The 15,400-nt window shown below is 33.3% G+C and overlaps 1 protein-coding gene across 5 annotated transcripts; it reads left to right on the top strand.

Annotated features, from left to right (window-relative positions):
* The first annotated feature begins 988 nt into the window (after window positions 1–988).
* LOC101245966 (DEAD-box ATP-dependent RNA helicase 17) lies at window positions 989–11,144 on the top strand. 5 transcript variants are annotated; one of them, XM_069286961.1, is made up of 11 exons: window positions 989–1,153; window positions 4,203–4,380; window positions 4,488–4,560; window positions 4,668–4,777; window positions 5,169–5,312; window positions 7,198–7,306; window positions 7,392–7,747; window positions 7,856–7,929; window positions 8,056–8,360; window positions 9,326–9,572; window positions 10,313–11,144. In XM_069286961.1, the coding sequence occupies exons 2-11, from the start codon at window positions 4,251–4,253 to the stop codon at window positions 10,556–10,558; spliced, it is 1,794 nt and encodes a 597-aa protein (XP_069143062.1). In that variant the 5' UTR covers window positions 989–1,153; window positions 4,203–4,250; the 3' UTR covers window positions 10,559–11,144. The 5 variants fall into 5 exon arrangements, with proteins under 5 accessions (XP_069143062.1, XP_010323986.1, XP_019070435.1 ...); XM_019214890.3 differs by lacking the exon at window positions 989–1,153 and adding an exon at window positions 1,326–1,544; XM_010325684.4 differs by having other exon boundaries at window positions 1,015–4,380.
* Window positions 11,145–15,400: the final 4,256 nt, after the last annotated feature.

The raw sequence follows: 15,400 nt of genomic DNA, 5'->3' as shown, positions 1-15,400 counted from the left end.
ATCTTATTCCCGAGCATTCCGTTCTCTTCATAATTCGATATTGGGATAGCTTTTGAAGTCTTTCATAATCGTGCGTTAAATCAACCTTATCGAACTACAAGTGGCCTGAATTCTCATATAGCCTGAGATATGTAGGAAACTCGTTTCAAGGGTTCGACCATAATTCCTAAACCCTTTGCCAAATCCTTTCCTAAAGATGAATATGTGGTCGGTCAAATTGGCTTGGTCAACTTCATTTTCCTCGAATTTCTTGCATCAATCCAAGTAAAATGAGGGACAGTTGTTGACACCCAATTTTGACCCTCTCCGATAGAATTTAATTCATGAGCTTCTTAAATTTTTCAAGCAATTTAAAATAATTAGTTTTATAAATTTTAAGAAATATATATATATATATATATATATATATATATATATATATATATATATATAAAGTTTGCGTTATTTTTGAATAGTTTTGTCATTTTTTATAACTTTTAGATAATATATATATTTTACATAATTATGTATATAATTAATATATTTTATGATTATTCAAAAAAAACTATCTCAAAAATATTTTATTTTTAGTAAGTATCCTATTAAACTAGTTTAGTTTAAATTATGTTTTTTATATCACTAGTTTACAATTAAAATTATTTTTTTTAAAATTAGGAAACTCGTTAATTAATTAATATTAATACGTCTTATTTAAGATTTAACCGAATTTTGCAAATTAAATATGATTTGGCTAAATTATTAATTCACTAATTATATCTCACTTTAAATCCACTAAAAGATTTTAGCTTTGGGCCTTTTCTATAATCTGCACCAGCCCATATCCAATTTCTTATCTTATAATAAAAGAGGCCCATCAATATTGCTACAACAACAATTTCCAGCTCATACTAATTCTTCATTTATTCCAGGCCCATTTTTATTTTCAGACGCCCCAGGCCCAAACAATTTCAGCAGCCCACTTCTCATTCCCAACCCAGCAGAAATACCCGACCCGATCCCACATGTTTCTTCTTCACGTTGAAAACCCAGAGAATTGGGGAAGAAAGCCAACGTCTTCTTCCCCATAAATCAAATCCGAAAATTGTGCCAACAGTACCATCCCATCACCATCGTCGTAATTTCCAGCGAGAAGTGGCATCCAACAGTACCCTTTGTATGTCTTCTTCTTCTTTTCAGAGTAAAGATACAACTCCCCCACGCCTCTTAGCTATTGCCTCGAAAAAGAGCATTTTGAAATTTGAATTCATCCTTAATCTACCGGATTTCCCCTCTAACTGGTTTTAGTTCTTTTCCTATAAATATCAGTCGTATATCGTAGCCTGAATATCCTCTATCGATTGCTAGCAGTCCCCTTTATCTGTATTTCCTTGTCTTTCTTTGTTGGCTAAGCATTTTGTTCCTCCATATTCTCTCGATTTCGTTTTGTGTTTCCATTTTAGTATGAATATGTGCAGCGTTATGATTTTTCTCCCATGAGTTAACATGACAAGGGTTGTACCTGGTATTCATTATCATATGAACTCGAGTTCTTGAGCGGCAAAGATGTCAGTTTTTTTTCCCTGTTTTTGCTTTTCTATTTCCTTTGCTCCTTCTTTAAAGTTCTCTTGCGATTTCTTAATGTATTGTCCCTTTGGAATCATTTGATTTCCTTGCTTTAGAATCATCTCGTTAATGTTGTTTTTTTTGTGTGCATTTAAAGCATTAAGCATGATTCTGATGGAAGTCGTTTTAGCATTATATATTGGTCGTTATGTGCGTTGATTCGAGTTCATATCTATGAAGTTAACAAATGCGCTGTTTGGTGTTGTTTGTCGTTCAACATTTGTTTCTCTAAATCTCTTGCGTTGTTGAGCTTGTTATTCAAACTTATAAAAATTGATTAGGAAGTTTGTGTAATTTGTTTCAATAAGTCCAAGGCACTATTTTATTGTTTTCTTTTCTTAAGCTTAGGATTATATATTTGTTTCATTTTGATAGCTTTTATTCTTTTGACTACTACAGCTTAAAGAAAATCATGACCGTCCTTGTTTAAAGCATGTTTTAGTTACAAATAATTTATGTGTTGTTGCTACCTTTTGCATAATGTAATCACTGCTTTAAATCTTGGTTCTTTTGTGTCCATTGCTATTTTGAATTCTTTGTAATGCATGGAGTATGTTTGATCAATAATGCATGGTGTTTGTTTTGCATTTACTAAGCAGTAGTGGTATGCATATGACGGATGCATTAGTATGTGTCTATGCATTTCGTGTCACTGCCATTGCTCTACTTGTCGTGGGTTCTTGTTTTATTTCGTAGCTTCATTTGGAACTGTTTTGAAGTCATTTGTTTCCCCTAATTCAACCTCCTAGTAGTTCATTTTTATCTCCATCTTGCTCAAGACGCATGCTATTAGTTTATCGTTCAAGGTGCTAATTCTTTATTTTCGTTTGATTGCATATGAAAATTCCTCTCGAGTCCGTTTTGGAACTCCATTTTCCTCCTTGCATCCTTCATTTGAGCCATGAAAGCTCAAAACATATTTTCGAGTCATAGACCTCTCATAACCGGCATACAGGTCGGAAGAACCAGCAAATGTGTTGCTGAAAAATCAAATCTGCAGATTTGAGCAGCAGTATATATATTGTATACATTCGTTATACACTGATATACAGGTTCATGGCAGAAAATTGGCAGAAAAAAATGTGAAATATAGAGATGAGGTAAAATGCAGGTGTTCGAAAGCAGGAGATACACGCAGAGAGCTGATATATACATTAATATACACCGATATACAGTCTATGTATACAAAACCGGGATTGGGTTAAAACCCAAAACTTGCAGCGAAATTGGCCCAAGAAAAGGCCCAATTTCATTGTCTCTTTCACTCTCCTAATTATTTTGATTATGTTGACTAATTTCATTTAACTCTAACTTTAGAATTGATAATTATTTTACTTAAATCCCCATAAGATGAATTATTTTTTTTTATGTTGGCTTACTATATAAACATCTTTTACAATAATTTTTTTTAATGTCAAGTATATGAGTAAAATTAATATCTTTAGTTAAGTCAAACCTATGTTCTTAAAAGATATACATTCTTTAATGATTTTTGCTTAACCATTTTATTATTTGAAAATATTTTTTTAAGTTAGGCGAATCTTTTATTCTTCCATTAATTAAAAAATGGATTTTCATTATTAAATTAATGAATTTGGTTTGAGTTATTATCTTTTTAAAGTGATGAAAAAAAAAATTAGTTTGGTTAAATTCTATTTACTTATAATTAATTCATATAAAAAAAAACCTTAATTAAAGTTTCATTTTGTTATAAAAATAAAAAAATAAAAAATTAATATTTGTTTAAATGTTTTCTTAAAGTTGATTGAATATTGTTAATTATTATATTAAATCATGTTTTCTAAGATAAATAAATAAAAAAAAAAATTAACCTAAGTCATAGGATAACCGCGTGTTAGCGGGTGCTTCAAATGCCTTAAAAACCTTCTTGAAGCATAAATAAGAACCTCTTACCTGTTTCTCTCTAAATTTATTAAGATTTAATCTGTTAAAATCTTTTTAAATCAAGTTTTCTTAATTTCTTTAAAAAATTAAGTGGCGACTCTTTCTAAATATTCTTCTAAATCGTTTTATACTTAGAACTTTTTAAAAAGTGATTTTTTCTAAGGATAGATAAATTACAGAATAACAGATACAACAACATAAATAATTTTAAAATTAATTTTTTTTTTTTTTAGAATTATAATTTTTTTTTAATTAAAAACATTGATGACATGACGGAATTATAATTTTCTACGTATCAAAAATAGTTTCACAAAACCATAGTTAAAAAATAATAGCATGAATTTCTTTAACGATAATGACATAAATGAGCCAAACTTTTAATTAATGACATATATAAGCCTTTTTCGATGACATATTTAAGCCTTTTCCCATCTTTTAGATACAAATTAACAGTACAAAATAATCATAGAATACATTTTAAACCTATTGAAATCGTATTTGACTGTCCCGTTTGTCATACAAAAAGTTACACACTCTAATTATAAATCCAAAATAACAGAAATTACCTTTATATGTAAGCTCCCACTTATTTTTTTTCTCATAGTCCCCATACTTAAAACTAAAGGGATTATGTTTAATTCATACTCAAATATGAGGACTATTTTTGTCAAAAAAATTGACAGTTCTCTTTTCAGTTGAATACTAAACCCTACTCTCAATTGACAAGCTGAAGTGAAGAAACAATGGAGCTAAACCTTAACAAGAGGAAAAAGCAAAAGACTGACAACAGCTCAACCGGCAACTCTGAGGTTTTCGCTTCTTGCACTTTCGAAAGTCTCGGTCTTCACACTACCTTATGCGATCAGCTCAAAGGTTTTCTCTTACATAACCTGCAATTTTCTAATAATTTCATGTAAAGTTTCAGAAGAAAAAAGCTTAACTAGTTTATGATTTTAATTTTAATGTAAATTTGATAATAGAGAGGCTTGGATTCGAGGCTCCAACTCTTGTTCAAGCTCAAGCAATTCCTGTTATACTCTCTGGTCGACATGTGTAATTTCTCTACCCTTCGATGATATATGTATTTATGTTTGATTTCAAGTTTTGTGCTTGTTAATATCTGAATTGATTTTTGGATTATTGTCTACGAATGGTGATAGGCTAGTGAATGCGGCTACCGGAACGGGGAAAACTGTGGCTTATTTGGCTCCAGTAATTCATCAGTTGCAGAAGTGTGATCCCAGGATTCAGCGGTCTGATGGTACTTTTGGTACGTGTTATATTTGCTTGCTATCCATTTCCTTAGATTTTTGATGTTTCAGAATCCCTGTTCAGGAAAGGCTTCTATCTAATAATGTACTATCTGTGGTTGTTACCTGAAGTATAATCATCTTGTGGTACTTTTCTGTAACTGAAAGTATTCCCGACAGGTCACCAGAGATATAATTCCAATTATGAAGTTAAAAAGACAAATAAAAACTAGTTCTTTATCGAATTTGAAAATGAAAATATGGTTGTCGATTGTCATTATTAGAATAGCTGTGATGGTATTTTGGTTAAAGAAAGTGCTTGTCTTGATAATAGGTGTAAGAAAGTCAGCTACTTAAGTTTTATTTCTCTTGGGTGATTTAATTCGGGGTAACTGATATATTTGTGGATAGCGTTGGTTCTTGTGCCAACACATGAATTATGCATGCAGGTATATGAGATCTTGCAGAAGTTGTTGCATCGTTTTCACTGGATTGTTCCTGGATATATTATGGGAGGGGAAAGCAGGAACAAAGAGAAAGCTAGATTGCGAAAAGGTAGGTGCATTTTGTTCCCTTTTATTTCTTGTCCTTGTAAATGAAAGTAGGTATTGTCTCCTAGTCTGTTGCTAGCGCTAGGGCACTACAGCTTTTCAGCCTCCTGTTGGTCCCTTAATTCCCTCAGCCTTACACGAACTTATAAGAGAACATAAGATGGATTAGTGGTGTATTTTCAGAAGGGATTTTATTTGCCTTAGCTTTTGGACAGCTAACAACTAAGCCACTAAATAATACAATTAATAAAATTTAGTTGGTCACTTTGTTCAAATTAGATTCTATATATATGTTAGACTTAGTAATGGTGGGTTTCTCCACATTTTCAATGCTTTGTAGAGCGTTGGCAGTGCATTGCATTCTTACATCTGCCCTTGAGATGCTAAATGCTGGTAGTTTTGGTTCGTCGGAGTTACTTTTATAACTTAAAGGCAGATTGCTTGCTAAAGTAGCAAGCTATTTTATGTTGCATATGTTCTAGCCATTTTCTTACATATGCTGAAAATGGTGCCAAGATTTCCTTTTTGATCAGCACCAGATTTCAAACCTACTTTTTGCGATGTATATTTTGCTTATCAATTGCATAAGGGTTTCAGATGGATTGACAATGGTCTAAATTGCTGTAGTCATCTCTTTTAAGTTTTATTTGATATTTATATTTTTTCATATGGTACTTGGTAGTGCCAAATTTTACAGTTCTGTTTTCTCGCTTGTAAGTCTTGTGAGCTTCTCTCTTGGATCTAGGGCCTCCCTTCACCCTACGAGTTACTTCCTTTGCTCCGAGCCAAATGCTATCTACTCTTGCTGCTCTATGCTCTCTACATCAAATACTTAGCCTGTCGAACCACTATGTTTCTTCCACCTCACATTTTAGCTTGTTTGCCGCTTTAGGCACCTCAAAAACTAATCAAGTATACAAGAGATGGGATGGAAAATAGAAAAAGTTTCAGCTCACTTGTAAACCGTAAGTTAGGTTGCATGTAAGGGCACCCACGGATGTCAGATATATGCAATGTACTTAAATTGTTTAGGAATTTTGAAGTTGGTTTATAATAGTTCAAGCATGACATTTAGTTTTGGATTGAACATTCAGAAGCACCCCATGGTTCTCTCTTCTCCTTGCTATGCTCCCACACCTTCCTTTTTATCATGGTTTTATGGTGGCTTTCTTTGTTGTTTCGAACGGGTGTTGTTCAGAACAAATTGCGTGTATTTCACTCTAAAACTGATATTTTGGAAGCACAAGTGGCTTGATGAATGCGACTTCGATGTGTTTGATGCCTCTCAGGAATTTTGTTAGCAAATTAACCATAGGGGAGAAGGAATTTGCTGGTGTACAGACTATGACTCATGAAGGTCAAAGATGTGAAGAATGGGAATGGTGGTTACTAGTCATTATTAGCACCCCTGCAAAGCTTCTGATTCCAGAAATTCCAGTGCTACTGTACTCAGAAGCTACACTCGGGATTGTATCATGTATAGTCTCCAGGTTAATTTGGAAAAGAGTGGAATAGTCCAAGTCCATTATTAATTCATTTGAAAACAGTTTTACAAGGTATTTTGGGCATCATGTATCTCAAGCTTTCCTTTTTGTGAACTGGTGGTTTTAATTATCTGACCCTCATATATAGATGTATTTTCTCTATCCTAGTTCTTTTACTTCAGGTCCATACAGCTATGCTATTCTCTTTTTGCTTTTGTGGATCAAACAGTCTCATTCATCTCCTTCCTCATGCAAGTCACTTGAACTTTTCTATTGTGTGCCTTTGGTGGTCTTGCTGTATGGTGTTTAATATTGATCAGAGTTATCTGTCTTAATACTCCTGGAGAGTTTTCCTCTTCTGTGTTTGGAAGAATTTCAAAAGCCTCATCATAGTGCTCATTCTAGGTATATCTATTCTTGTTGCAACTCCTGGACGGCTTTTGGATCACCTAAAAAATACATCATCATTCTTGCACACAAACCTGCGCTGGATAATTTTTGATGAAGCAGACAGGTATATTTATGTTCTATCTTTTAATGAACATGCTCTTCGACTAAATTCATGTCTTAACCCCTCAATTTGCATATATGCTTTATAGAATTCTGGAGCTTGGATATGGTAAAGAGATTGAAGACATACTTAATATTCTGGGCTCAAAACAACAAAAATCTGTTGGCAAGGGTAACACAACTTCACAGATTTCTGAGGTTCAGAGACAAAATGTGTTGTTATCTGCTACATTAAACGAGAAAGTAAATCATCTCGCGGAAATTAGTTTAGATAACCCCGTGATGGTTGGGCTTGACAAGAAAATAGAGCTACAATTAACTCATCAAGACGTCAAACCAATGGAATTTAATGGGAATGATATATTAGGAAAAGATGGCAAACTACTGAGCTCTTCAACTGAAGAATATAAGCTTCCGACTCAGCTACTTCAGAGATATATTAAAGGTATGATTAGGAAGTATTCTTCACGACTTATTGAAAAACTATTTATTCACGTATCACCCTGATCACTTGCTGTATGATCATAATATTCTTATGGTATCTTATTTTCAGTCCCCTGTGGTTCACGGCTTGTAGTGCTTCTTGCAATTCTAAAACATCTGTTTGAGAAGGAACCTTCCCAGAAGGTAAAGCGATTCTGCCAAACAAGCAATTTTGATTTGTAAAAATGGTAGATGGATTGTTCACTGCCATCAAGCTATTTATCATCAGAAGTTGAGCATATTACCAATATACAATTTTACACGGTACAGGTTGTGGTGTTCTTTTCAACATGTGATGCTGTAGATTTTCATTATTCATTGGTGAGTGGATTTCAGTGGCTCTCTCGTCAGCAATCAGATACAGATGTCAAACAGCTGTTTTTGAAATGCAACACATTTCGGTTACATGGGAATATGAATCACGAAGACAGAAGAACTACATTCCATGCTTTTAAAACAGAAAAATCAGCACTTCTGCTATCCACTGATGTTGCTGCTAGGGGCTTGGACTTTCCAAAAGTTAGGTGTATTATACAGTATGATCCTCCAGGAGAGGCAACTGAATATGTGCATCGGTAAACTCTCTCTCCCCTGCCCATTTGAAATTTTTGATTCTAAATATATTGGTCAGTAAATCGTGTTCACTCCCGAATATTTTTCTCTTTACTTTTACTTAAATGGTGAATTGGTGACAGTGTGTTTCCTTCATGTTGTGGTTGCACATATTTCTTCCACCCTCTTCCCCAGGGACCCTAAATTTCCAAGTTCCATCAAGGAGATCAAATTTCCTTGAGCCAGAAGCACTACTAAGGGTGTGCTTGGTATGGAAGAAAATATTTTTAGAAAACGTTTTTCAATTTTCCCATGTTTGGTTGGTTGGAAAATATTTTGTCTAGGAAAACAAGCTCCTTAAAAATGAGAAAATGACTTCCTTAAGCATAATAGGGAAAACAAGTTACATAAGTGACATTGCAAGTTCATTATCTCTTCTTCATCCACCCAACACCTCCGCCCCCTCCCCATGGCCATTCCAACACTGCCGCCCCGGAAGCCCCACTCCTTACCACATTCCATCCCCACAGTGTTTTGCTAGATAACATATAAATACTTTTGAGATAATGTTATTTTGCTTACCTACCTAACATTAGAAAATAAGTAACAAATTCACTTGTTTTGGACTTGGGACTTCCATGTTGGAAGTCTCAAGTTTGAAACCCTTGCCAGCGAAAGGAAGGGTGGGTCGAGCTCGTCGCACGGGCTTGTCTAGTGTGAGTTACCTCTTCTATGTGGTTTGCGAGCTATAACATAGGACGGGAGTTTTACCCTGTGCACACCCAAAGGGTAGCGGCTGTGGAAATCCTTGTCATAAAAATAAAGTAAGAAGTTCACTTGTTTTCGAAGAAAACATTTTTCTCCATAACAAACTCACTGAAGTCTGGAGTGATTGAACACAAATCAACATCTCATTAGTTAATTTTCCAAATCTGTGTAGTGTGCTTGCCTGGATTTGTGGAATGATGTTAGTTACATCCTAATGCAGGGTAGGAAGAACCGCTCGTATAGGTGAAAAGGGAGATTCCTTATTGTTCCTACAGCCAGTTGAAACTGATTACTTGCCTGGCTTAGAGAAACACGGGGTGACGCTAACAGAGTATCCCCTTCAGAAACTTTTGGATAGCTTTCCGTTGTTTGGTATCAGGTACCACCCGAAGAATTTTGTTTCAGTAGACACACATCCCTGGGTTGTTTCTCTGCAGAAAGCATTGGAATCCTTTACTTCATCAGAGGTATTAGAACTTGTCTTATTTATGTTCACGTGCTGAGTTTACTTTTATGCTTCATGCTTTATTGTAGATTTTAACAGCATATACAACATAGCTTACAATTCATTTCATTTTGACATACCTATCTGCAGTTGGAAGTCAAGTTTCTTAATTTCCATTAGTTATAAAACCGAGGCCTCTTAATTTGTATTATTTTCATCTTTCAGATTGCCCCTTTGTCTATGCTATGCTATTGCTAATTGACATTACTACAAGTTGACCTCAGGAGGTCTTATGATCGCTAGGAACTTATTCTCTGTAGGGTGAAACAATGGTTAGGCATACATAATATGTTATATTCTCCTATGAGAGTGTCTGCTTCTCCTTTTGTTGTTTGTGGTAATGATCTAATTTTTATAAATAGTTGCACTGAAATAGGCTTCCTTTGGATGAAGATTTAGAGCTGTATTTGAATTTTATATGCTTCTATTATCTTCATTTAGCTTAGTATGATTCCAGTTTTAAATTAATTTTTGAGAATTTCTGATGGGATGCTACACTATTGGATTTGTCAACATGCCCACCAGTCCTCCACTAATGTAATTACCACTAGTAATGCCTTTTTATGCTTATAAAGCTGATATTGGTTGATTGTATTAAAAGGTTGCTTTAGTCAAGTAGATACACCTCAACAATAATACTTAAATAGGACGGAATGAATTTCATATTCTTCAAATGATGGATTGACTCGTTGATGTTGTCAGTTAAAGATGAAGAAAATAGCACAGAATGCATTTTGCTCATGGGTTCGTGCTTACACTGCCCATCGTGGTGAACTTAAAGGAATTTTTATGGTGAAGAAACTTCACTTGGGGCATGTGGCAAGAAGTTTTGCATTGAAGGAGCAGCCGTCATTGGTTAATAAATCCCTCCAAAAACAAACAAAGAAAAGGATGAGAGACCAGAAACAGACAAACGTATCAAAAAAGAGAAAAGTCGGAAAAAGATGATGTGTAACATTTGTTATCAGATGAGCTTGTCAAATTGGATTCAATGATATGTACACAAGCATTTCTGTCTAGCATGTCCAACTGTCCTGCGTCTCTACCAATGGTGCATGTCCTCTGATGAGCTCTGATATAATCAGGTTTTGTGGAGGGATTAAAGGTAGTACTATTTGCTGACCTTGAGATTGTGCTAGCAGCTTGCAAACATATGCTCCATCTGGTGAGAATGTATCAGTTCTAACTATAAGCAGGGGGCATATTATTAGCATTTTGATTATGCCACCAAAAGTTTTGTATACTCTAGGAATCCCTGTACCCAAAATATTTAATACCTTCTAAAGTACATTTTAAGCAGTTATATGTTCTGTATTTACTAGGTGTGAGCATGGTTTGTGTCCCTTTGTTGCCTAAAACCAAAATGAGACCGAGACATGACACAACTTTAACTTACCGAGGACTAAGGAGCGTTTGGAGGTCACAGATTAGATCAGAAATGACTCGCTTTTTGGTGGGTTTAGGCTTGGTGGGTGGGCGTTTTGTCTGTATACCTGTATTGTATTTTCAGTTATCGCATTATTTTATTGTGTTACTGCTTCTTTGTTCTGGATTTTCATACTGCTCTCCGTATTTGTTTCCTCCACTTTGTATCCCTTTCTCTCGTAAATACGTTCATTTGTTGCACTTGTGTTGACTGTCGTGGTAGGTTTAAAGTTCGTGTACTTGTGAGATTACATTGAGTATGTATATGTATATTTTAGGGATAAATATATTCAGACAAAAACTTATCAAAGAATATGTGGATAAACAGGGAAAATGCCCAAGAACCCCCTCCTCCCCATCAAGACCAAAAATTTTAAAGACACACTTTAACAACATTAAGGTCCCATTATTCCTTGAATTTATTTTTTTTGTAATTTTGTACACCTTCTGTATTACGTGGCACACTGTGATTCCACGCAATTGAGACGCGTGTGAGATATTTTGATGCCACGCAAGTCTAAAAGGTGCACAATTTTTTTTTAAAAAAAAAGGCCAGCGGGGGTAATAAAACTTTAGAACAGTTATAGTATGTTTTGGGGTTCCAATTATGGTCTAGGGGGTACTTGTGTATTTTTTCAAATAAAAACTAATAGATCTAGAAATTGGAAATCATCTTCTGTTTGTGAGTATGAAGTTAATATCCTATTTTAATTCAACATTAAGATGAGAATTTGTCATCTGAACCATAAAAATAGTCTTAATTGATTGTAGGACCATATTTTATTTCAAAGAAAAGCACTTGTCAACAAAATATGCAGATACGCTAGATTTTCTTATTATTATTTTGTGGGGTTTATTATTTAGTATGATATAGTTTTTGAAACTTTAGTTTTTTTGGGGTCAAAAAAATAAGTAGATATTTATATACAAAAAAAAAAAAAAAAGTCCATTTGATTAGTCCTACATCAAGAAACCCTACTTATCCCTTGTCCTTTAATTGTTGAAATTTATGAGTTGGTTGTCTCGAGCTATGACAATTAAGTGGGCCTTGATTCAGTCAACTAACACAAGGCCCATTGGGCCCTAGCAAGTGCAATGAGGTGCGTACACACCCACGTCACGTGAATGTTAAGAGATCTCATTCATGGGCCCAGTAAAGTGATAGTGGGCCTTTGATCATTAATTAGCAGGCCTTGCACTCGGCCCACTTCATGTTTCTTTGGCTACTTTTCTATTATATCTCATTTTATAACTCCAACTTCAACTCAGTCAATGCTGGGTTTCTTTCATTTGACTAAATATGCAAGCAATAGACAATGACATCTACCTAATTAAACTTTTTTTTTTCTTCTGTGTATTCATTCTTTTAACATAAAATCCCCATCTTACCCCTAGGTCGATTTTTCGATTATTTTTTTCACATATAGTGTTGTTACATATGTGTTTCACAATTTTAATTCGAACAAATGTAAATCACCAGTTATTTTTTTCGTGTTGGTGATATATTTAGTTAACATAGTTGAACTCGGCTCTACAGATTCCACTTATAGGATTTTAGTAGATACATGTAGAGCCATTCAAGTCTGCAACATAAAATTAACGGACGTTGAGTTTGATTCTGTTTCAGTTCTTGTCCCCCAAACAAAAAAGATTAATAAGTAGTAATAATGTAGAGCTTGCTTTGGGTACAGTGAATTGGATTCTCCCATCCCCCACCCCCACGTGGAGGGAAGTATATACTCATACGAAAGAAATTACGACGAAACGTAAGTTTTTCGCTAGATGTTCGAATATATATATATATAAGAATTCGACGAAACTTAAAATTTCAATCAAAAAATTAAAACTTTAACTAAAAATGAAAAAGTATTAAATGCAACCTTTATTGATAGTACAATCTACATTTTCCTAATTAGGTGGTGTCGGTGTTAAATGAGAATTTAGCATATATAATTAAGCAAAGCAAAACAAGACAGCTGATTCCTGGCCGGCCATAATCTTGTTTATTGCCGTTACTTCCGTCTTGTGTTTCACCACTACTTTCACATATTTTGTCCCTTTGAATACTATGGAGTATTATTACTCCACTACTATTCATTTATACAATTGCATTTATAAAAATATATGAAACAGGAATATTATGTCCAATAATTGTATACATATAAGTACCATATATACTTTAACTTACGACAATATCCAACATGTAACTCTTTCTATCAAGTTCTGATAGTATACTTTAAAAAGTAGTAGGAGTTGCTACAATTGATTAAATTGTATTTGTTGTGCGGAATTTGAGATAATACGAGAAAATATAAACGCGAAAAACAAGACAACAGATTTACGTGGTTCACCAATAAATTGGCTACGTCCACGGGAAGAGAGGGAGCAGTTTTATTATGGAGAGGCAAAAACAGAATTACAAAATAGGGTTTGTCATAGCGTCTATATATATATATAGTGCTAAGCTACGCCCTAACAGGCTTGGGCCCAACATACAGAATTGACAGAAAATTAAGGGCACAATACAACAACATTGTATACCGTCGGGCCGGGGGCGTCTCCGCCCCCCGGACCCCAGGCCAGGGGGCGCGTCGCCCCCCTGGACCCCCCGACTCGCTGACCGGGCAACGAGACCCCCGTCCTTTCTGTTTGTAACGGGTCCGATTCAAGGCATTCAACAGTATTGATAGATTAGAATATATCTTAACATTTTCGATGCGTATAACTAATTATACCTATTGATATACTCTACCTATCAAGTACCATTGGCAAACTCATTCATTATTTATGTCATTGAAATTGGAGAGGATATATAGGAGAATGAGATACAAAGCTAACAAATGTTAGGGTACTGTCCCTATTTTTAAAAATCATATTGGACTATTACTTCTTTCTTAAAATGAAGTCAAAACACAAGTATAATTGTTTTGATAATATCGGAAAAGAAAAAATATAATCTATAAATTAAATATCCATTCTTAGCATACCACAACACTAGAACATCTACAATATTGCAGTCGTTAATTAAGAGTTATATTTTGGAAAAGATTACTCGATGAATAAGTTTTATATGTAGAGTATTTCACCAAACAATATTAATTTATACATTATGCTTTTTAATATTGTTTTTTAGAGTAATTTCCCTATATAGTCACCCATGTTAGGGAAATTACCTAGAAATAACACTTACGTTTGTTTCAGGACTACAATATCACTCAACTTTGCCTATTTTCCTCAAAATATATTTGACACAAAAAAAGTACATTGTTTCTCTCCTATTAGGATGTCATGTCACATTTTTTAATTTATTATTAATATTTTTCTAATTCTTTTAAAGAATGGAGGAACCCACATATTTTCTTGAAGAACCGAAGGAGCTCATATTGCAGTTCTTAATGTAATTTTTTTGTTGGTCAAAATATGTGGGTTTGTCTATTTTTTTTAAAAAAAGTCTAGACTATATATAACAGAAGTAAAAAGTGTCACATGTCAGCACCTCAAATATTTAAGAATTTTAATTTTTCAAAAAATATTTTAAATATGCTCTAAAAATACAATTTTAAAAAAAACAAGAATTTTAATATAACTATTTTAAATAGAAAATAAAAGTTCTTGTTTAAAAAAACTATAACGGCAAAAAATGAATGATTTTTAAATGCCTCTAATTTCAATTTTAAAGGAAAATAATGAAATCGAACTATTTTTTTATAAAAACAATAATGACTATTACGGGAAAAAGATGAAAGATCTTTAAATGCTTCAAATTTTAATTTTTAAGGTTAAAAAATGAAAACTGAAATTGAATTATTTTATAAAAAAACTGTAATGTCTATTTATATTTATCACACTTTCAGTGATTTTAGGAAATGCTCCAACAAAATGGAATATAGAAATATCTATCTAAATAGGAGAAGAAAAAGTGCACCATTAAAAAACTATAATTATTATTTTAAAAATTAATTAAAAAACTTATAATAAAAAATAATAATTATCATTAAAAAATTTTAAAACCTATTTTTAAAAAATAGTTAAAACAGTCAATTAGTAGTTAGTCGTAGAAACGGGGTACTTTTTTTTCATCCATTTTTAAAATTTATCTTTATAATCTAAAAAATAAAATATTTTCAAAAAAATATAAATAGAAAACAATATTTTTTTAAAAAAAACATATTGCAACCTAACGTTTAAATAGGTTTAAATCATATTTTTTTTAATAATAAAAAAATAAAAAATATGACATGACATTCTAATAGGAGAGAGACAATGTATTTTTTGTATTAAGTATAGTTTGAGAAAAATTGGTAAAGTTGGGTGATATTATAGTCCTAAAACAAACATAAATAGATATTTCTAGATAATTTCCCA

This window comes from Solanum lycopersicum, chromosome 7, assembly GCF_036512215.1.
Source record: "Solanum lycopersicum chromosome 7, SLM_r2.1".
In the NCBI taxonomy this organism is placed as follows: domain Eukaryota; kingdom Viridiplantae; phylum Streptophyta; class Magnoliopsida; order Solanales; family Solanaceae; genus Solanum; species Solanum lycopersicum.
Note: the sequence above shows the minus strand (reverse complement) of the source record. Positions and strands in the feature narration are given on the sequence as shown.